This window comes from Podarcis gaigeae, assembly GCF_964106915.1.
Source record: "Podarcis gaigeae genome assembly, chromosome: 1".
NCBI lineage: Eukaryota > Metazoa > Chordata > Lepidosauria > Squamata > Lacertidae > Podarcis > Podarcis gaigeae.
The window spans coordinates 102,396,739-102,419,458 of record NC_139678.1 but is presented as its reverse complement, the minus strand read 5'-3'; the positions used below and the strand labels follow the sequence as shown (position 1 = coordinate 102,419,458).

The window sequence follows — 22,720 nt, the reverse complement described above, 5'->3', positions numbered from 1 at the left end:
GGAAGGTGTAGTCTCATCCAGTCTTAAGGTGGCTCTGGCTGAAGAAACCCTCTCTGGATTTCACTGCATGTTTTAGACCAAGCAGTCTGAAATGTTCAATCTCTGGGCAAAGTAGTTTTGTGTGCATGGTGGTGACTAATTTTCCTGGGTCCTTGGATGAAATGGATTATTCATACCCATTTAAATCTGCCCCAGGCTCCGTTCTGACACAGACATGGTGTTAGGCACCCTGGTAGGTAGGGGAAATACATATTGTTGGATTTCTAAATGTGTTTCAATCACATCAGTCATGGTATCCTTTTTGGTCATCCCTAAACCTGATAATGGAATTATAGTTCCTAACCTATCCTAACCCAGCTAACCCATTATGCTTGCACAACAGGACTTCACCCTGCGCCCAGTCCAAATCTTTTCCATAGGATTGGGGAAGCCCCTAGAAAAGATGTGCGGGAGAAGCTGCGCTATTGTGGAAGCAGATATTCTTCCACTGAAGGAATTTTAAGGCATCGGTGTTACTTTGGAGCAGTTGTTCTATTTTCACAGCCAAAAAACTCTTCAGTGATTAGCACTGTATTTTGGCAACTAGGAACTCTTCTTCCCAGTGAAACCAGGGAACTAAAGTTCCTTGAGAGGGCCTGGGGATTTCTGATACAATATTTAAGAAATCCTCAAAAAACTCAAGTCCACAAGAGACTTTCGGATAGACAGGCCTAAAGGTATAAAAGTATGAGTTTAATGCACATTTGTAGTGCAGTATTGATAGGAACCAAGTCTCCTGAGCAGAATATCTGACAACTGCTCTGACAAGATATACCAGAATTGCAAAAACAATTGCCTTTTGATGAAAGGGAACATGAAACGTTTTTTTATAGGGAACAAAATAGTGTATTCTGTTTCACTTAAGAAGTTTCTACTTGACTGCAATCACAAGAGTCATTGACTGAACATGATACCAATGTGTAACCAAAAGTTAACTAAAACTTTGTTGTTGTTGTTGTTTAGTCGTTTAGTCGTGTCCAACTCTTCATGACCCCATGGACCAGAGAACGCCAGGCACCTCTGTCCTCCACTGCCTCCCGCAGTTTGGTCAAACTCATGCTGGTAACCTCGAAAACACTATCCAACCATCTCATCCTCTGTCGCCCCCTTCTCCTTGTGCCCTCCATCTTTCCCAACATCAGGGTCTTTTCCAGGGAGTCTTCTCTTCTCATGAGGTGGCCAAAGTACTGGAGCCTCAGCTTCACGATCTGTCCTTCCAGTGAGCACTCAGGGCTGATTTCCTTAAGAATGGAGAGGTTTGATCTTCTTGCAGTCCATGGGACTCTCAAGAGTCTCCTCCAGCACCATAATTCAAAAAACTAAAACTACTACAGTTTAATTATATCATTACCCTTGTAAGAAAAGCCAGTATCCTGCACGTGGACATGCTAGATAACAGAACAAGGTCTCAGAGCCAATTGGGGTATGTTCCTGAATATTCAAGAGGTGATAGACTCCCACAATATGCTGTGAAACCTTTCTAAAAAAAATTGATGGAGTATAGGGGTTGTGCATCCATGCTATTCGCAAGAGGGCTGACAGTAGAGAGCAATGCAGGCACAACCCTCAACTTGGGAGATATGCTGGGAAAAGAAAAGGGAAAAGGGAAGTTGCCTGGTACTTGCTACCCCTCATTCCAGGGCCTAAAACAAAGGAAGAATTAGGGTTGCAAGACCTTGAAGCTGAATCCCCACCCCATCCAAATCCATTATATGGTGAGGTATAATACTCCTTAACAGCTTCAGTTTAGTTAACCCGTCCCAGGCTGTGTTAAGGGCCAAGAGCTGGCCTATCACTAGAATGCAAACGTAAAATGCGCTGGGTGGTTTCTTGTGATACTTGCATGAGTCAACTGTGCCAAGAGTTCTTGGAGCATTTCACTAGAGTGGGAGTTTGGTGGGATGGGATCAGAACAGTACTCTGAGTTCTGTGTTGCTGTTGTTTTTAAGTTTCAGTAGAGCAAAATTATTTCTCTGTCTTCTCTGGGGCAGCAAACAGCTTTATGAGGAAGCCTTTCTGTATTGAGGAAGTTATCAAGTCAATCACTTGGCCCAAAGGGAATGACTTCTAAATATCCAGACTACTGTCCCTCTTCCCTTAGTGAGACTCCAATGCCAGGGGATTCCCCTCCCCCACAAAAAAATGCAGGAACTCATGGGGGGAGGAGATATATTCCTCCAGGAAGAGCTATATCTTTAAGATATGTTTGGCTGTGCAGGTTATTGCAAATTAGAGCCATGCACCAGATTCAGTTCTGAACTGATCCGCACCCTGATCCAGATTGGGTCAAGGAAGTCTCCAATCACTACAGATGGTTGTGTCTTCCTGGATTGATTTGTACTGATCTGTAGTGCTTTTACTCTGCCAAACCTTTATTAGGAATTACAAATATAGGCAATCATAAAACATCCATATGTAAAAATTTGAAATATATACAAAAACAGCCATGTAAAATATGTAATAACGAGGATTTTCACTGGAGTTTCTTCCTGCTAAATAGTGCCATTCATTATTTGTAGTGCAAAACAGTCCCTCAGAAATTCAGGCAGACCATCTCTAAACTGTTGCAATGATTACATCACCATATAACAAAAACGCCAGGATAGGGAGAGGAGAGCTGCAATCTTACCCCACCCAGCACTCCCCAATCAAAATTCTTGGGAGGAGGCAGAGTGAAGTCTTAGAATGACTTCTAAGATCTGTCTTCTGAGTTTTGTTTCCTTCACAGCACCCTATTCAGACTTACACTTTTTCCTATCCTTTCCCAATTAATCCTAGTCCCATCCTTTTTTAAAAAAGAAAGTCTGTTGCCTTGTGTTTTAATATTCCTGCCACTCCCCCAAAAACTGGTTCTAGCTCTTACATAAGTTATATTTATAGAATGCTAGGTTTTCTGTGTCTGTCTTTATCAATACATTGTATTGTGTATGTGTGTGTTGTGAGTACATTGTACACAGTCCAGTACGCTGCACACTACCTGTGTACAAGCAAGAGACAAACAATGCGATATTATATACATCAGTAAAATCTATTTTTAAAAAAACTTTCTTGAAAAAGCAAACTTAAAACGTGCCTAGCATTAAAACCCTTTTGAGCTGTTTGCCAGTAATTTGGCAGGGTTAAGCCCCCTTGTAGTGGCTAGCATGTCTGCATATTTTATTGCTTTATGTGAAACTAGCAAACAAACAATAAAGTTATGGCCATTTTGGTTCCCAGTTCAAGTATATGGTATTTCTGAAGGTTTGTTTCCTCCCCCTTGACTTCAGTCCAGAGCTTATTGGGTCCAAATCTGGTCTGCTCTGGATTTACAGGAATAATTTTTTTATTATTAAAGATTGTGAAATATTTGAAAAACTCATGTGTGCAAATAAGCTCATTAGCAGGTTTAATGTAAAACAAGCAGCTAAATATATTATTAAGAAAAACTAAAGAATAACTTAAAGATGGAGTAATGTGGAAAATGCAGTATGAAAATTAAAAAGGAACCACAAAAAGGGGGGACGGAAGTCAAATATATGTGTATTAGAAATGTATGTGATTTGTGTTTTTGTAATTTGTATGTCTGTAAATTTTTGAAAGACTGAAAAAAATGTATATATAAAAAATACAAATCAGCCGCACAATTTGGATAGAGCGGTCCATGCACAGCTCTATTGTGAATAATTGTTTGAAAATAAAGGATGGGTGAAATATTTGGCGAAAGGTTATTTTTGACAGGCAATGTGAAAAGGATGTACTATATGGAATAAATTCATAATAAAAACCTCATTCAAGAAACTCGAGCTCCTTTCATATACAAATATTCTATATTCATATGACAGACATTAACTATATGCTTGATTTCTCAAGTTTTCCTATTTTTAAAAAAGTTGAGAAGCTACGAGTCATTAATAAATGCTACCTAAAGTTCTGAGGTGTTTAATTTTATTTCAACATATTAAAGAGCAAGATAAAAATAAGTAGCCTAGTTGTACTGAAATAAATATTTATGAGTTATTGCCAATTAAATACCCATCATATTTCTATATGCCACAATAAATTAAAAAGTGAATGCTGATGCAGGAATATAGGACTGTGTTCTTTGCAAAACTTAATGTCATTACAATATAAAAGCTAAAATTACATTTTAAAAGCATTTCTACAAAGTTGAAAATGTTTACCTTCTGGTCTGTAAATATTGGCCAAGAGCAATTTCTAACAACACGTCAGAATCCTGCAATCATGTCTGTTTTGATTTATTTCACTGTGCTGGGTTGAGCTTCTTTTGGGGGAGGGAGCAAAGTTGTTGAGCTTCCCCCCTTTTTTTCAGCAAAATCGCCAAAAAATTAAACATTTCTGATATGGGCTGCCATGCATCTAGGTTTTCACAGACATTCTGGCTGCTTTTCAAAAATACTGCCTGGACGTCATTTTCAATGGACGAATGCCAGCAATGTCCGGGAAATTCCAGGCGTATAGCAGCCCTAGAAAAGCTATCTTCTCTTGGTATGCTGTCTCAACACGGATGAGGTGCTAGGACATCTGCTTTACATGCAGAATGTCCCAGGTTCAGTTCCAAGCACGAGCACATAGGGCTGGGAATGTCCCTGGTCTGAAACTCTGGAGAACTGCTGCCATTCTGTGTAGACAATTCTATGCTAGATGGACCCAGAAAGATACAGTTCTGTGGAAGGCAGACTCTGTGTTCCTAACCACATCCTCTCTCTCTCTCTCTCTCTCTCTCTCTCTCTCTCTCTCTCTCACACACACACACACACACACACACACTATAAAAGACCTTTCTTTTCGAGTCAGCATAGCTTAGATTACTATAAATTCCATGTAGTTAACATTTAAAAACATGTTTTATGTCACTGTTCAGTTTTAAAGTGTCACCTTCACACAAGGTACTGTGTGACACTACAGTCTCTTCTCCACTACTGGTCAGCACCCTGTCCTTACCTTTCAGCAAAGGTTATCCCGCTCAAAATGCATCAAGAAGATGCTGCTTTTTTGCTTTTAAATTCTTGGTGAAGTACCAACTTACAATTTAACATTATGAGGGCTTTTGATTACTAATAGTTGTTGTTTTTAATTTTATTTTTTTGCTTTTCTCAACTCCCATATGACAAATTGCCACCTTATTTATGTGTCACCTGTCGAGAGTCAGATATGATGGTTCCCTGGCATCACCAGAATTCACCAATACTTTTTGCTAACTCTCCCTATCTCCAGCCAGAAATCCACAAAACATTTGCCTACAGGGCTTAGTCAAGAAGTGGTGCAGTAACGGTCTTCTCGCACCCGATTCTCCTCCTTTTTGTTTTAGGTTTAGTTTCCTCTTGCCATTAACCTTTTACGGCTTAAATGCTTGCATTTCCTAGTCAAAAAAAGGAAGAAGTTTGACACCGCTTTATTGCGCTCCCCCAAATTGAAGTGTTCTTCCTAATATGACAGCTAGGTAGCTTTCTTTAATTCTTTTTAAAGATTATGGATGTACCTCTGTACCTCTTCAAGGGCAACTATGGGCTGTTTCTCATTCTTTCTGCAATGGGCTCTCAGTGTGCGTGGTGGGAAGAGTGCAAATATTTTAACTCTTCTCGTATGCTTGCAATGTAAGTGGTGCTACAGCTATGCCCATCCATACATTTGCAAAATTTTCCCTTCAAGGAGGCTGGTGTCTTCATTACATACCTTTAGGCGCCAGGCAAAAATGTTCCTTGTCAACTGGGCCTTTGGCTGATTAAAATCCTATACCCTTTGAGGGAGGCGAGTTTATAGGTTTGTGGTTTTTTTGTTCTTGTTTTTATTATGTATTTTGTGTTTTTATCTTGCATTTTTATATTGTAAAGCGCCTCAAGATCTACAGAGGAAGGGCAGCATGCAAACTGAATTAATAGTAATTAACTAATTGTGCTCATATATTCCTTATCAGATGTTACACTGGTGAGGATGCAGAATCATTCAGGCATCACCCACAAGCAAGGAAGAACCTGTTGGGCAATTGTAAGGCAATCAGGTGATAGTTCAACTTTTCTATCTAATGATATGAACCAGATTATGTCAGTAGCGTCACAATTATAGACAGTTCTTCCTGTCTGCATTTCACTGTAAGAGTGTTTCACTCTGGTTTCTTCCAGTGCCAGACAGATATGACTGCTGCATCTTGTGCACTTATGTCATCTTTCACTTCTGTTGGTATTATAGGTTTTCGTAGAATACCAGTTGTGTATCTCTGCTGATGGCTCTTTTGATCCAGTGGAAACTTCAGTTAGCAAAATGGGGTGAGGCAATTTCGCTGCACCACTTTCCTCCGCGGTCCCCCCCCTCCATAAATCTGCTCACGTGGAATGGGGGCCTTATGTGGTAGGTAGCTTGGGGGACTGCAGGAGCAAGGGGCAATTCACAAAATTCACCTGTTCCTTTCAGCTTAATGAAGCCTGCTGGATCAAAGAGCCTTCTATCAGTGGAGAGCATCACTGGATTTTTATTTTTTTAATAACTGTAGTTAGGCAATTTATACAAACCACTGCATACCCAACAATAAGGGGCCTCTAGAAGTAATAACCCAGTGCCCAGAATCTGGCACAGAAGAAAACACATCTGTCCACTTTAGGTGATGATGATTTGAAGGTCTTTGACACAGAGCTGATTCATAAATTCCTTTGATGTGTGCAGCCAACTGTACCTCTGGCAGAATGCTGTCTTCAGTTCTCCTTTATAGATCAGTTGTATTTATAATATAAACAATAGGGTTTTATAAGTCAGAAGCCTCCCCATGAAATTAGCTTCATCTCATGATCAAAAACAAAAGGTATTGCAGAAGTGAATGAACATCATTTAGTACCACACTTTATTTTAGGTGATTCTAGTTCTTAGATGTATGTATATAAGGTTTCTTCAGACTACAGTTTCTGGATCCTTCAGCAAAACCCTTCCAGACTCTGAAATTTATATGGCTGATATTAAAGCTTTAGTAGTTTTTCATAATCATGGAATTTTGTGAGTCAATAGTAACAAGCCTATGGGTAACATGTCTCTAGAAACTAGTGCCCACGTAGATTACATAATTTAGGGTCCAATGCAACCCGCTCCTGATCTACAAACTAGCCAGCACAATGTTATCAAACTGCACTTCAATGCTTCAGTATTAAACACAACTACTATTTATATAACTTGGTTTTAGCTTTCCAGATTTGTCTCCCTAAGCAAGCATATGACAGGCCAAAAGCAAACAAAATGTGTGTAGAATATATTAGAAAAATAACTTCCATTTCCTGGCCTGAGCTATTTTATTTTTCAACTACCGATCTGAAAGGGAAAAAATATAGATAAGTATCCTCCCAAAGATTAGTTTAGACACACTTGTCAGAAGCATCTTGCTCAAAAATCCTATTATGAAATCAAAAATAGTATGCAAAGAGGCTAACAAAAAGTGTGCTCATTTGTAGATAAGACACTGTGATGCAACCTGCTGGCTTCGTCAAAAAGAGAAAATACAGAATTTCTCATTATGGGTTGTTATAAATGTGATTTCTAGAGCTTTGTTTGGGCATTAGTAAAGTTTCCAGAATTTTTAAAGCCATAGACAAAAATAAAATAAAATGATTTACACTCCCCTAATAAATTATTCAAATAGGCTTATCAAACCTAAACTTTAATAACAATTTAAATTCATCAAATTCATTGATCTGAACCAGGTTCTACCAGTGCAGAAGTTCTAATAGGTCTAGATACAGGTGCCTAGATAATAGGTCTAGATACAGGTGCCTATTCCAATCCACAATAAAAGACTCAGCTTAGCACACAAAACTGTTTGGTGTATTTAAGAAGCTTGCATAGAATAAATTCCAGCATTTAAAATAAGGCTGCTACATGCTAAACGTAGCTGATATTTTTTTATGGTTGGCAAATAGGAAACAAGAAGTGTGGACCTGTAACCAAACACTGTGGTGTAACCCTAATGGCTATGTTCTACCTCCACTTTTAGAGGTAGTGTGACTCTGAATATCAGCAGCTGAGAATCATAGCTTGTGTGCTTCTCATAGCCATCTGGTTGGCCACTCTGAAAAGAGGATGCTGGGCTGGGCTAGATGATCCAGCACGTTCTTCTTAATCCCAACACTCATTACTTACTCTAGTCTAGAACACACACTGCAGTGCGGTTTCGGGGTCTGAAGAAGGGTGGTGAGTGAGGAATGAAAAAAAGTACACTTTTTCATAATTTCCCTCCAAATTATCTCCATAATCCTTTTTTTAAGGGACACAGATCTCTTCCCCTCTCTGATCCTTCTCCCCTTCCTCAGGCTACTAAAACTGCTATGGATTGGATCAGGCAAATTCTATTCAAGTGATGTAGGAGGCCTCTGAGAATGTTCAGTCTATCAGGCATCCTCTCATCTCTCCTCTCCTTCTAACCAATATTTTTCTGCACACCTAGTTCCAAACCTGGACTCATGGTTCAGCTCTTCCAAATCATGAGCTGCAAACCACAGGACAAACCTTACATTATGGCTTATGGTTTGCCTCCTCTGTGGGAGCCCACCTATTTTGCTTTGGCTTAGAGTTATATGCAAAGTGGGCCGTTATGTTAGCCAATTATCTTAACATCCTTGACCCTTCTGAACCATCTATCACTATAAAATACATAACTATACGAGAAAAACCAGCCATATCTAGCAATGTCCAAAGACTTTTAAAAGAAAACAGTATCTATAACCAAGCTATAAGATGCTGTTCTTGCTTTCATTGTTTTTAATATTTAATGCTGTACTGTTTTTAACACTTGATTGGGAGCCGCCCAGAGTGGCTGGGGAAACTCAGCTAGATGGGTGGGGTATAAATAATAAATTATTATTATTATTATATTATTATTATTGGGGAAAAGGTTGGTAGAAGCATGAATAAGTAAATAAATAAATTGCATCTCAAAATAGAAACTTTCCATTTCTTTCTCTTGAAGGCGCCCAATGAAATATATACGTAAAAAGGCACTGAAATGATCATTCAAAATTTTTAGATACCAGCTTTTAAAGGAAACATACCTGCTTCAGGACTTGTTCGACTGCAACTGCTCACAATGCTGTTTGGTATCACTTGATTGGAGGGTGCTTGGATTCGTGGCTGAGTTGGGTTCAGATGTAGTGAGTTTCCTAAAGTCATTCCAGGTTGACTGAGCACCCCACAATTTCCACTAGCTTGCATCTGATTTATTAAGCCTGCAAGATGGTTGTTTGGGCCAGGACTAGTACCATGGCCAAAGTTAGTGTTTGAATTCTGGCAGTGCATACTTTCTCCTCTTAAAGGTAAATCTTGTGCCAGTGAATTATGAATAGTGCCAGAGTTCATATTAGTGTCTGTAAAATGCAGCTGGTTAGCAGAGCAAGGCAAAACAGTATTTGAGCTCCCACAACCAGAAGTACTATTGCTGCTCATATGAGAACTTTGACAGCTCATGGATTGAAGTAACTGGGACATAGACGTAATGGGAAATGAACCTTGATTCTGTTTTCTTATCAAGTCATGCCCAGATTTAGGAACTCCAGAACTATCCAACTGAGACTGCCTAAGCAAACTCAACACGGTAGTGTTTGGTGGTTTTCTTTTCCTCAAAGGGTCTTTTTGTTGAGACATAAGCTTATCTCGTAGTGCTGCTCGACCACTTTGCCCTTCACTTGATGGTAGAAGCATGTTAGCAGTAGGAGGAAACATGGTGTTTAAAGTGCTATGTCCATCATTGTTGCCACTACTGGCAACAGTTCCAGAATTGCTACTGCTGTTGCTATTGTTACCAGCAAGTTTATTTTGATTTGCTAGCTGTGCTTTGGCTGCTGCTGAGAGTAAACTACTAGCTGGAAAGGAGGCAGCATTGTGCTGGTTCAAGATCTGATTTAAAGGCATTCCCAGCAAGCCAGGCTGACTTTTCATGGGCCCACTTCCAGCAGATGCAGATGGAAAAACTGCATTGTTTGGAGGATTCAATACATTACTCATTCCAGCAATCAATGGGTTAGGGATATCCTTATACTGATGGAGTCCATCAGTCTTTGTGGAAGGACTTGATGGCATGGATGGCCTAGGAGACCCTATTGTTGACCTTGGTGATCGAGGAGGAACTTTAATATTACTACAAGATGACTGTGGTCCTACTGGAGGCATCATGAAATTTCCATGATCAGATGATGTGGAAGATGAGCGTGATCTTTGGGGCGAAGCCTCAATCCTTCCAATTCCAGATCCCATCATATGAACCGGTGATGTTACTGGGGAGGGTGAGAGGGAGGTTGAAGCAGCATGCTGAACTCTTTGCACATGACTCCCATGGTTTGTGTGACCAGGCTTTACAGTTGGCAAAGGGAGATTACTTGGCAGAGGGACAACGGCTGGAGGCATGCTTACATTCATCACAGGTACCTGAGAGTGAACATTTGAGTGATAAGTACTTGGATTAATGATAACAGGATTCTGATTCACCGGTTTGCTAGGAATAGGGTCAAGAATGCCAAGCGGATCCTTCTCCGAAGTTAATGGCTTTTTCTGAAGAGCACAGGAAGGTGGTGGTGGAGGAGGAGGTGGAGGAGGGCCTTGAGGTGGTTTGTGGTGAAACATTGCTCGTGGCATTTCCATACTAGCTGAAAAATTACACATGGGTTTTTTCATTACTGGACTTTTTGTGGTCAGGGTTGGGGAAAGAGGTATATTAGTCCTTCCAGCCATTGCACAAGAAGACTGCACAGGAGAACCATGTAGCATTACTGAAGGTGGGGACAGAGGAGTTCTGTTCATGTGAACAGGACTAGAGTTGGGTGCTCCATGAAAACTGGAATTATTCCTCGTGAAAATATCTGGACTTCCAAGAGGGTCTGTCCTTGGAGAGATGGAACCATCTCCATATATTTGTGATCCTGATGAAGCTGGACTAGGCATTCCTCCATGGCCGCCACGATATGGAGATTTCTGTCCATGTTCATTACTGCCCAATCTCTGCCTGGGATAGACAGAATGAAGTTCTTGTTGTTGGTTTGCAGTCATCTCTTGCACATATAGCCTTCCCATGGCATTTGAGGACCCCATCATCAATTTGAAAGGAGTTTTACATTCTGGCATCACAGAATTGGTAATTCCTTCATGTGATTTATTCCTCATTGATCTTGGAGTTGCTGCTCGTGAAGGTACTATTGGAGTTGCACCTAAATAAAAAACACGAGAGGAGAGTTACTATTGTGGAATGAAATGAAATATAACAAAAGAGAATAATTCCCCCTCTCTGGACAGAACTGCATCCAAGTACATTAAACACAAAATTCTGTAATGTGCCATGGTCTTGCACCGGGGATTCTGGTAGGAAACCTATGCCATTTATTCCTATGCCAGTCTTCACTAACCTAGTGCTTTCCAGACGTTTTGGACTACAACTCTCATCAGTCCCAGCCAGCACTGTTTCTGTTCAATAATAATTTAGGGCAATATACTTATATCAAAATGTGACCTACCATGCCTTATCCAGGCCAGCAGCTGCATAACCAGCAACTATCAGTTTCCTGAGTTGCCTTGGGGCTGCTTAAGACCGATCTGACCCAAGAGAAGGCAAAAATGCCCAGGGCAGGGACTTCATTTCATCAGCTCCTAATCTGACCCAAGAATATTTTGCAACATTTCCTTATTCTAATATTTATGAACTACCATGGGTGCCTTGACAGAAAGGCAGCATATAAATATAATAAAATAAATAAATGAAATAAAAAACTTTCAAAACAGCCAGCTATTAAAAAGGAAAATTAGGATATCCCCTGCTGCGGTAGGATACTGATCTTCAGTACCTGGCTGTACTTTCCCAACTTTGTTCTAGGCCAAATGTGGATGACTGAAGGAGGAAAGCTGCGCGGCACTAAGCTATAGGAATGTTTGGGAGGGCATGAACTTATTCCCTCTATTGACACTGAACACGGAAGGCCCAAAATGGGTAATTGCATAGGAGTGGGTACCAGTGGAGTGCAGCTGGCTAAGGATGCTGCATTTTGATGCCAGGTCTGGTGTGTGCCTAGAATGTCAGCATTTCCCCAAGATATGGAAGTTCCACACTGATCTACCTATCTATGAAAACACACACATATTAAGCTCTTTTGCATTGGGGTAGAATCACAGAGTTGCAGAGTTAGAAGGGATCCTGAGGGTCATCTAGTCCAACTCTTTGCAATTCAGGAATCTCAACATACATGACAGATGACCATCCAACCTCTGCTTAAAAACCCAGTCCTGTCCACTTCCAACAGTTTGACTTCACCCCCAAAGGTGCATGCCTCCATCGTCTTCCGAGACAGATGGATGCCAACCGTCTACTCTTGGCTAGCAGTCTCTTCTCAATCTCCAGGAAATCTATGTTCCAGAACAGTAGCTACCTCAGATCCTTTTAATTTTAAGTACCAGAGATGGAGCATGGGATCTTCTGCACACATACTCCATCAGTGACCCATGGCTCCACTAAGATATATGATCCAGGACCTAGGAGGGGGTGATTTAGGATTAGTGGAGTAAAGTGGAATGACTCTGCAAGGTGTAAAAAGGACATATGGTCCTCTAAAATCACCTCATAAGATTTGATAGCTTAACATATCTATTTTTGTAATAAACAACTTTTGAAGATTAATTCTCCCTATTACATTACTTACTTCTGAACATTAACATTGAATTTCTTCCTCCCACTTGTGAAAAGCCAAACTTACTTGTTCCACCACCAGGGCTAGTTAGAACCAATGAAGGATGAGGTGCTTCCATGCTCTTATGAAGTGTAGCCACTGCAATAATTTTCCTTTTATGGATGCATAGCTTAGTGACATCTTCATCTGCTTTAACATCTTCAGCTGTTCTTTGTGTCACAACAACTCCAGGATCAAAATTAAATACCTTAAAAATAATGACAGAAACACTATATTATGATTTTTTGGGTTAAGAGACTAACACCCCCCCCCAAAAAAAAGGAAGCGCCTCTCATTTTCTTCAAAATCTGATTATATAATGGGCATGTTAGAGGAATCAAAATTCAAAACATACAGTAGAGGCACACTTATTCTGAGCTGCCCTTGTAGTGGATGACGACTGGAGAACCAACAGTTCTGCTCAAAGTTCTGCTGGTACAAATTGTGGTACCTTGCATAAAAAAATCCCACAACCCCACATCATCTCATGAGAACTCCAGTTTGATAACATTTCCCTGAGCACCTCCTCCCAAAACGTGTACACCTTTGTATAGGCCCATCACATTTGCTGACGGGACCCCCAGCGACATACAGCCCTACAATCAGGTGCGGGGGTGGGGGGAGCACTTAAAAAAACCCCACATATTTTTTATTAAAGATTTATTGATTTACAAAAGTATGTGCAGTGTCTCTTTTTTCAAGTTACATTTTCTACAGATCAGTTTCATTTGTTGAGACATTAGTATTAGATTAAGAAGAAAAGGGGGGGGGGAGAGGTGGAGGGGGCCATGGTGAGTGGGGTTGGGTGGCAATGTTTCTATTTTACTCAATGTATGTGTGGGGTTTGGTGTCAGCGTCGCGTGTGCAGGTTCTCTTTGCTATTTGCTTGTCTTCCTTTGGTGGTGAGAGAGGTTGGGGTTGGCTTAAGGTGTGGTTGTTTGTGATTGGCTGTGGTGAACTTTGTTTTCATGTGTGAGTGGGGTGGGTGGATGTTTTTGAATCAGGTTAGCCAGATTGATTTGTATCCTGTTGGTGGATTCTTGTCGTTGTCTTGTTGGGCTATGTATGTGATAAAGGGGAGCCATACTGGGGTGAAGGCATCTTCTTCCATTGGGGGGCAGCACTTATGTGGGCAAAGGGGAGTAGAGTTAGACCCCATTTTTGTAGCATTTTCAATGCCATTTCCTTTATTCAGGATGATATGAATTTAAAGGGAAACTTGCTCCACGTGGCTGTCAAGTCTGCTTTGTCGGATATTTGACAGTCACAGATTCCTACATGAGATGCATGTAGTGCTAGTATTCTATACAATTTGGGAGACCAGACCATGTTCCATTCATTCAAGTTTAAGAGTCATTCAAAAAAAGGCAACTGGTTTACTGCAATGCGCTCTATGTGGGGCTTCACTCATGCTTGAACCTGAAGCTGCTGTCAGTGTAGAATACTGCAGTGTAGAATTGCTGACAGAAGTAAGGCCTTGTCAGAATATAACACCTGTGCTCAGAGATCTGCACTAGTTGCTTCCTGACCAAGTTCAATATCTTACTGTTAGCATAAGGAAAAGGTAAAGGGACCCCTGACCATTAGGTCCAGTTGTGACCGACTCTGGGGTTGCGGCGCTCATCTCGCTTTATTGGCTGAGGGAGCCGGCGTACAGCTTCCAGGTCATGTGGCCAGCATGACTCAGCCGCTTCTGGCGAACGGCAGCGCACGGAAACACCGTTTACCTTCCCACCTATTTATCTACTTGCACTTTGACGTGCTTTCGAACTGCTAGGTTGGCAGGAGCAGGGACTGAGCAACGGGAGCTCACCCCGTTGTGGGGATTCGAACCTTCTGATCGGCAAGTCCTAGGCTCTGTGGTTTAACCCACAGCACCACCTACTGTTAGCATATAAAGCCCTTAACAACTTGGGACCAATTTACCTATGAGATTACTGTACCCCCCCCCCACATGCACTCCCGACCACTTCAATTGGCACTACTGCAGGTGCCACATAAAACCCATTCCACATTTGTAAGAACTTAACCATTTAGTGGCAGCACCTGCTCTTTGGAACTCCCTATCCATTGAGATCAAGTAGGAGCCTTTCCCTGTATTCTTTTGCGGTGCCTGATAAAAACATGTTTTTTTAGGCAAGCCTACCCAGATGCTTAGAAAGTTGATGTAATTTTAATCTGTTTTAGTATCTTAACTTTTGTATGTTTTAAAGTATGGTTGTGATTCTTTCTTGATTTTCTTGTTTTATCTTTTTGTAGATATCTTTATCTTATTTTGTGAATAAATAAGTTCCCTTAGGGCACCTTGCTTATTCTGCCTTACTATATATTCTTCTACCTTGGGTCATTGCACACTCTTCCTTATCTACTACTGTATATCTGGCAAACTGAATTTCTAAGAGAGTTCACACTAACTGCTACTAGGGAGGAAACACAGGAAAGAGCACCACTGCAGGAAAAAGAAAGCAATGGACAAATTGTGGTTTTCAAGACCACTACAATTTTGCTGTCCACTACTCTACTGTATAGGGGACGTGGGTGGCACTGTGGGTTAAACAACTGAGCCTCTTGGGCTTGCCGATCAGAAGGTCAGCGGTTCGAATCCCCGTGATGGGGTGAGCTCCCGTTGCTCGGTCCCTGCTTCTGCCAACCTAGCAATTCGAAAGGACGTCAAAGTGCAAGTAGCCCTGAGATCTATGGATGAAGAGTTTTATACAAATAAATTTACTTACTTAGCCTACTAAATAAATAAATAAATAAATACACTGAGCATTCACCTTTAAACAACCGTTTAGATTAATTATGTGAACCACGCCAATAAGTATTGCATCTTGTTTTCAAAACGGTTTTGTTTTAATTACTGACTTTTGAAATTTTACAACAATATATTTAGTTCAACACATATTCATTTTTCATTCAGTATGTTCACAGTTATCCGATTTTACCTTGGGAAGGATGAGGGGACATTCTAAACCGCACTTGCATGTTCCATCAGTCAGCAGATACGTTTTAACCTGTTCCAAACAGGACAATAAAGACCCACTAGGACTGAAAGAATAAGAAAAATGTAAAATATGCACATTAATGAATATTGCTAGAAAATACTTTACATACAATTGATGTATCAGTTTGGAACACACACACACAAACAGAGAGTACAGCTTCACTATTCTGCAAAAGTTTCCACAGAAAAGTTAATGTAATTTCTGTTCAAACTTACATCAAACTTACGTTTCTCTAACCTACATTTTAACAAGAACTCAAGGCTAGGCATTTCAAAGTTGCTCCATTGTTCTCTTGGATGTTGCAGGGTACCAGCTTGTCTATTAATGTATAATGCACAGGATAACATATAATGCACAGAAGGATTGAGGAACTAGTACACACAGAGGATTAGCTTCACATTTCGTACTGTTTAAAAGAGCCTAAATCTCCAGAAGTTCCTATTTCAAGTAATAAAAGGTTTTCCTCCAAATAAATAAAGAAGAAAAGAAGAAGTGTAAGCTTAGACAGGCTTTTTAAAGACAAGTTTATTCCAAATTGATAGCAGGACCCAAGTCCTACTATGCAACAGACATTTCATAGATATAGGTCTACCTAAAAAAACAGTCACAAACCCAGCTGGGGAAACTGATGTTTATCTGAAATGAATGGAAATGGTCTTAGAAGACAGTTCTTTAGGGATATAGGAATATGCTCAGTCTTTAAAGTGTTTCTGGGCAATGAGGTTGCTCCTCTGAGTAAATGTGTTGGTTAGATTGTATATACCGTATTTTCCCCTCTATAACACACAGATTTTTTCTCCTAAAAAGGAAGGGGAAATGTCTGTGCGTGTTATAGAGCGAATGTGTGGTCCCTGGAGCCGAAAAATTAGGCAAAAATCAAATCGTGCTTCATGGAGAAGGGAAACCTGAAAAGAGGAAGTGGCTGCTTTCCTGCATTCTGCCTCAGGGTCTTACTGCCCACCCTCCTCTGTTTTGTTGCTGTGTTTGCTGAAACGGAACAAAGAGCAGGGAAAGCCCCTCCCCTCCAGGCAAGCAGAGGGGAAAGCAGAGTGCTCCGGTGCTACTGGGGGAGAGGGAGGGAGAGAGAGGGGGGAGGGAGAGAGAGAGAGAGAGAGAGAGAGAGAGAAAGAAAGAGATGGCTGGCTTGGGTGGGGGAAAACTTTTGCCTTTCTTTCCTCCCTCCCGTTAAATCCCTCTCCTGCATTCTTAGCCAGCTGCTTCCCTGCACACCCCTCTCATGTCCCTTCTTTGTTTTTCCTTCGCTCCCCACTTAAAATGTGGTTACAAAGCATAGAGCCACATGGATCCTCAGGATCTTTGCATTGGGTCACCCCAAATTCACCATCAGATCACATAGCATGTCCATGGCTACAGCCTGCCCCCCCAAAATCACACACCCACTGTTGCCTGGGGCTGCAATGGTGCAAAAACGTGGTTAAAAAGCATGGATCCACATGGATCCTCAGGATCTTTGCATTGGGTCACCCCAAATTCACCATCAGATCACATAGCATGTCCATTGCTACAGCCTGCACCAAAGAAATCACCCACCCACTGTTGCCTGGGGCTGCAATGGTGCAAAAATGTGGTTACAAAGCATGGATCCACAGGGATTCTCAGGATCTTTGCATTGGGTCACCCCAAATTCACCATCAGATCACATAGCATGTCCACGGCTACAGCCTGCACCAAAAAAATCACGCACCCACTGTTGCCTGGGGCTGCAATGGTGCAAAAATGTGGTTACAAAGCATGGATCCACAGGAATTCTCAGGGTTTTTGCATTGGGTCACCCCAAATTCACCATCAGATCACATGTCTGTGGCCACAGCATGAAGCACAAAAATGATACATCCACTGTTTCATTCAGAATGTTTTTTCCCTTGTTTTCCTCCTCTAAAAACAATGTGCGTGTTATGGTCAGGTGCGTGTTATAGAGCGAAAAATACGGTAGCTGATGGTAAATTCAAGCTCCTACACAAGGAGCCACTACTCAAGAAAGTAAACCTTGGATAAACACAAATTAGGTAGAGATAGATAGATAGATAGATAGATAGATAGATAGATAGATGATAGATAGATGATAGATAGATAGATAGATGATAGATAGATAGATAGATGATAGATAGATGATAGATAGAAAGATAAATGGGGGAGGGGAGAGAATTATATTTTAATCTTTTCCATCTTTTCAAGCATTAGCAGTTTTGTTGGGCCTGTGTATGGAGAAATTCCAAGGAAGAATTTGCTTAACTGGGAATGGAATGGAATTTCACATTCTGCAATATCCTTCTGAGCTACATTTTTTTAGGCCTGTCTTAGCATCTAATCTTATGTTCCCCAGGAGTGTAGATGAGAGGCCACAGGATGCAGTGGAAGTGTTTCTCAGCCAGTGGGGGAAGGGGTAGCAGTTCTCACATAATTTTCCCCCACCTGCATAGGGAAAGTAGAAACTCCCCTATGAGGAATGATTACAGTGTGTGTGTGTGTGTGTGTGTGTGTGTGTGTGTGTGTTTTAAGTTTAGAGAAAATGCATGTAAGAGGAGATGGAGAAAGTGAATAGAGAAAGGTTTTTCTTCCTCTTGCGTAGCGCAAGAACTTGAGGACATCCAATGAAGTGGGATGTTGGAAGATTCAGGATGGTTAAAAAAGTTCTTCTATCCAGGCTTCGATGTCTGGTGAGGTAATGCATTTCAGGGTTGGAGAAAGAGAACTTTGGCTATCAAGTCACCTTTCGTGGAATTACTTAAACTGAACAACTTCCTATTCCAACATGGACGTGAATGCTTACCTAATATACAGAACTCCATTTTGATCTACCCGCCGTTGCCAACCAACTGGGACTTGTACTGCAGGCAGCCCTCCATCTTTGTCCCCACCGTCACACTCCTTGCCTCCATTCATTTTTTTTGATACTGCTTATGCCTCCTCGGAGATATCAACAATAAGATGATATCCTTAGTCTATATGTCATCATGGCCTTCAGAAGGCGGCTGCACAGCACAGCGACTCCCCGTTTGTACAAAATGCATTGGGAAGCTCTGGCTCAGTCGATGAAATCTGCCATTTTTGTTGTTTTGCAAGTCAGTTGCCCATTCTGATCAATATTAAGTATGAAATGTTTTATTCCTTATGTAGTCATAAGGATATCCTAAATGGGTAAAAATGAATGTTTCCAACTTGGGAAAATCATAATCCATTAATGCTCTGTTACTGGCCAAGAAGAGATTAAAAACATTTACGTCTAGTTCAATAGCATGACTGCGAAAGGTAATTTGTATTTTGAGAGAATAAGTCCCATTTTTGAAGATTTGTCACGGCCAAGAACTCCAGGTATTAAATCCTTTTTATATGCCACATTCTTTCTGTTTCCTTGTCTTCTTCCATTCATTGTCCAAGGAACTCCTGGACGCTTCTTGTGATTCTCTCATGATGATACAGCTCCAATATGAATACCTGATGGGGGACAAAACACAAGCAGCTAAGTAATATTACCATTAAAATGAAAGTAATGTCTGTTATCTATTTGCTCTGATTGGTGCACTGCAGAAGACAACAGTGTAACTCTTAAATAAATTTTAGTAAAAACTTTAAGGAAACACAAAAGGTGGAACAGGGTCCAAAGCTCTGCACAACCTAGATGACTTAGTATTTGTGTTTTCCCCCACACGTAGCACCTCCTCACGATCCAGAGTTGAGTTTCAAAAGCAGTTTGTGGTATCACATAATTCTAATATTTAAAGGAAGTCAAACATGTATTCAAGCACGCCTACAGAAGCTGTTTGAATCTTGGCTGTATTGAGAGATAGAGGGAGAGAGAGAGATTAAAACTGAAACATGTGAGAATGCTTAAGAATTCAAGAGAAAAGACAGGAATAAAGATTATATTAGGCAGCTTGGATGAATATTGGCCTCTTCTTTTGCACTTTCAAAGGGAATTCCTACATTTATTCATTGCTTTGCATGAAAGTATTTATGCAACTGCAACTTGGTACGTTAACACGTTGTAATCCTAATCTAATTAATTCTGCAACAATTTATTCCATTACAATCTCAAAATAGAAACACTAGTCTACAGAAACTTTGAGCATTCATTGAATTTCTGATTACGTACGTGAAAAACATCACACTTCTCCCTGCGCTGAAGCAACCAACAGGGCTTACAGGACAGATAGCACAACTTGCGCACAGCCCTAAGTCTTTGCCAGAAATCAGATACTACCCCATATTACAAATGCATAGATCGATGATTTTTACTCATTAGTCAGCAAATAAGCGACTAGTTTTTAATATATATTAAAACAAACACATGCACTGGATAATTTCAAGAGATATAGTTTCTGCAACAGATGCAGGTAAAACACATTAACCACAGCTTGCTGCATGTAATTGCTGTGTGCGTATTTCAGGTTACGAGTGCTGATTATATTTACCCTTTAAACCTTGTTAGGCCGAATAGCTGCTGTAAAGATGAATGTATTGCCGAAAATGTTATTTTTGTTTCAGGCCCTACAGATCGTGGACAAGGTGGAATGTTTTGGAAAGTGGCAGAAGGATATTTCTAAGTTTGTTTGGCAGGGCAAAAAGCCCCGAATAAAGTTCAAAATATTAACTGATGCGAAAGAAAGAGGGGGATTTGCCCTGCCAGACTTGAGGTTATATTATGAATCTGCAGCCTTCTGCTGGTTGAAAGATTGGATTTTACTGGAGAACACTGACGTCCTAGATCTGGAAGGATTTGACAATGCGTTTGGGTGGCATGCATATTTGTGGTATGACAAGGTTAAAGTGCACAAATTGTTTAAAAATCATATTGTCAGAAGAGCAATTTTGATGGTCTGGACAAAATATAAAGACTTACTGGAGAGTAAGACTCCGAGGTGGCTCTCACCGGTGGAGGCCAAGGCACGTAAGAGACTTAACATGGAGGCCCATTGGCCTAAATATTGGGAAATAATTGAAAAAATTGGAGACAATTGGAGGTTGCTGAGCTTGGAAAAACTGAAAACCAAGGTGCGAGATTGGCTGCACTATGCGCAAATTCAGGAGGTCTTTAAAATAGATAAAAAGGTTGGATTCCAGGTGGAAAAATCGAAACTAGAGACTGAATTGTTAGAGCCAAAACATAAATTACTTTCGAGAATGTATAACTTGCTGCTTAAGTGGAATACACAGGATGAGACAGTCAAATCCGCCATGATAAAATGGGCGCAGGATGTGGGGCACAACATTATGTTTGTAGACTGGGAAAGGTTATGGAACACCGGTTTGAAATTTACGGCGTGCACTGCCTTGAAGGAAAATATTATGAAAATGGTATACCGGTGGTACATGACCCCAGTCAAGCTAGCTAAGATATACCATCTGTCTGACAACAAATGTTGGAAATGTAGAGAGGCGGAAGGGACATTCTTTCATCTCTGGTGGACCTGCCCAAAAGTGAAGGCCTTCTGGGAAATGATCCATAATGAACTAAAAAAGGTACTGAGATTTACCTTACCTAAGAAACCAGAGGCCTTCCTTCTGGGCATGGTGGACCAGAGAGTGTTTAAGAAGGACAGAACCTTTTTCATGTATGCTACCACAGCAGCAAGGATCCTGATTGCAAAATATTGGAAGACACAAGATTTACCCACGCTGGAGGAATGGCAATCACAGTTGATGGACTATATGGAATTGGCTGAAATGACTGGCAGAATCCGAGACTTGGGAGAAGAAACAATTGAGGAGGACTGGAAAAAGTTTAAGGACTATTTGAAAAAACACTATAAGCTGTATGAATGTTAAAAAAAATGCACCTTTTAGGAAACTCTAGCTTCAGCAAATGTAAGTTAATGAAATGAAAATTAAGACACAAGAATTTAGAGGTAAAACAATGAAACAACTTTATTGTGTTTAATACAAAGCATACAAGAATTGGGTTACAGTAAAATTGAAACCAGGGAACATGATAAAATGGAAGATACAATAAGTTTTGAAATAAGTTAACAAATTGCTGATGTTTTATATGACAGAGAATGCAGGGTTTGGAGGATGTGGGGAAGTCCTTTAGATTTGATGGAAAAAGAACATGGAAATTTGTTATTCTTCTATTCTATTTTCTTATAACTACCCTTTATTCTTTTTTTCTGTATTTCTTAAAATCAATAAAAATATTATAAAAAAAAACAAAAAACCTTGCTTTTTACCTCTCCCTACACAGGACTGGTACACTGAAGTACTAAGGAAGAAGGTGAAAAGTCCTGCAGTCCTGGAGGGAATGTGAGGAGGTGTCATGGTCCCGAACCAGGAATCCTCACTTGCAGAAGACTCCCACAAAAGCAGCCTTTTAGGCTCTAGGGCCACCAATTCCACATACTCCCCGAACCCCAAGGAGAAACTTCTGCCATGGGGCTGAATGGACTGGAGACTCATTGGAGGATCAGGAAACCCCAACAAGCTCTCTTCAAAGTAGTGTGAAATCCCACTGCTTATATTAGGGGGGAAAAAGTCACCAGCTGCAGAAAAAGGGAGTAATTCTTTAACTGGCCACATACAGGAATCAGAGGCAGGGTTTCCACCATGACTACCTAGTGCAGTTGCTCCAAGATGCACTGAGACAACTTGTGTTTTGGGCCTCAGCTGTAGGACCGCTGAGCACAGTCCAGCCCCAGCCCCTTGGTGTTTGTACAAAGGCCTGGCTGCTCCTTGCCTTACCTTCCTATCTTTTCCACAACTCTGGGCCTACCGATTTCCATCTTGCTTGGGCCATCACCATCCCTTGGGGTGGACATCACCATGGATCAGGATATAAGGACTTTGTAGCCAGGCAACTACCACTTCAATGTCAGCAACCAGGGGAATGAGAAGGGCTGAAAAGAGTCACAGGGACCTAATGAGAAGTGGGGAATTAAGGCTGGATAGGTCATCACAAAGGAATGTAAGCAGTTGAGATTCATTTATTATTATATGTAAGCTGTCTAGAAGACCTCTCTGGGTCGAAAGGTAGGGCAGAAACTGAAA

General features: G+C 40.8%; 1 protein-coding gene across 5 annotated transcripts in view; it reads right to left on the bottom strand.

Annotated features, from left to right (window-relative positions):
• MBD5 (methyl-CpG binding domain protein 5) overlaps positions 1–22,720 on the bottom strand; it is a 109,504-nt gene that overhangs the window by 20,223 nt on the left and 66,561 nt on the right. For 2 of the 5 annotated variants that reach the window (XM_083703640.1, XM_083703643.1), the window contains exons 3-7: positions 22,415–22,569; positions 18,510–19,174; positions 15,659–15,761; positions 12,741–12,921; positions 9,063–11,207 (exon numbers count right to left, since the gene is read on the bottom strand). In XM_083703640.1, the coding sequence (XP_083559766.1) occupies positions 9,063–11,207; positions 12,741–12,921; positions 15,659–15,761; positions 18,510–18,622 (2,542 nt within the window). In that variant the 5' untranslated portion in view covers positions 18,623–19,174; positions 22,415–22,569. Of the gene's footprint in view, positions 1–9,062; positions 11,208–12,740; positions 12,922–15,658; positions 15,762–18,509; positions 19,175–22,414; positions 22,590–22,720 lie in introns of all 5 variants that reach the window. The other 3 variants (XM_083703639.1, XM_083703642.1, XM_083703641.1) reach the window with 2 other exon arrangements.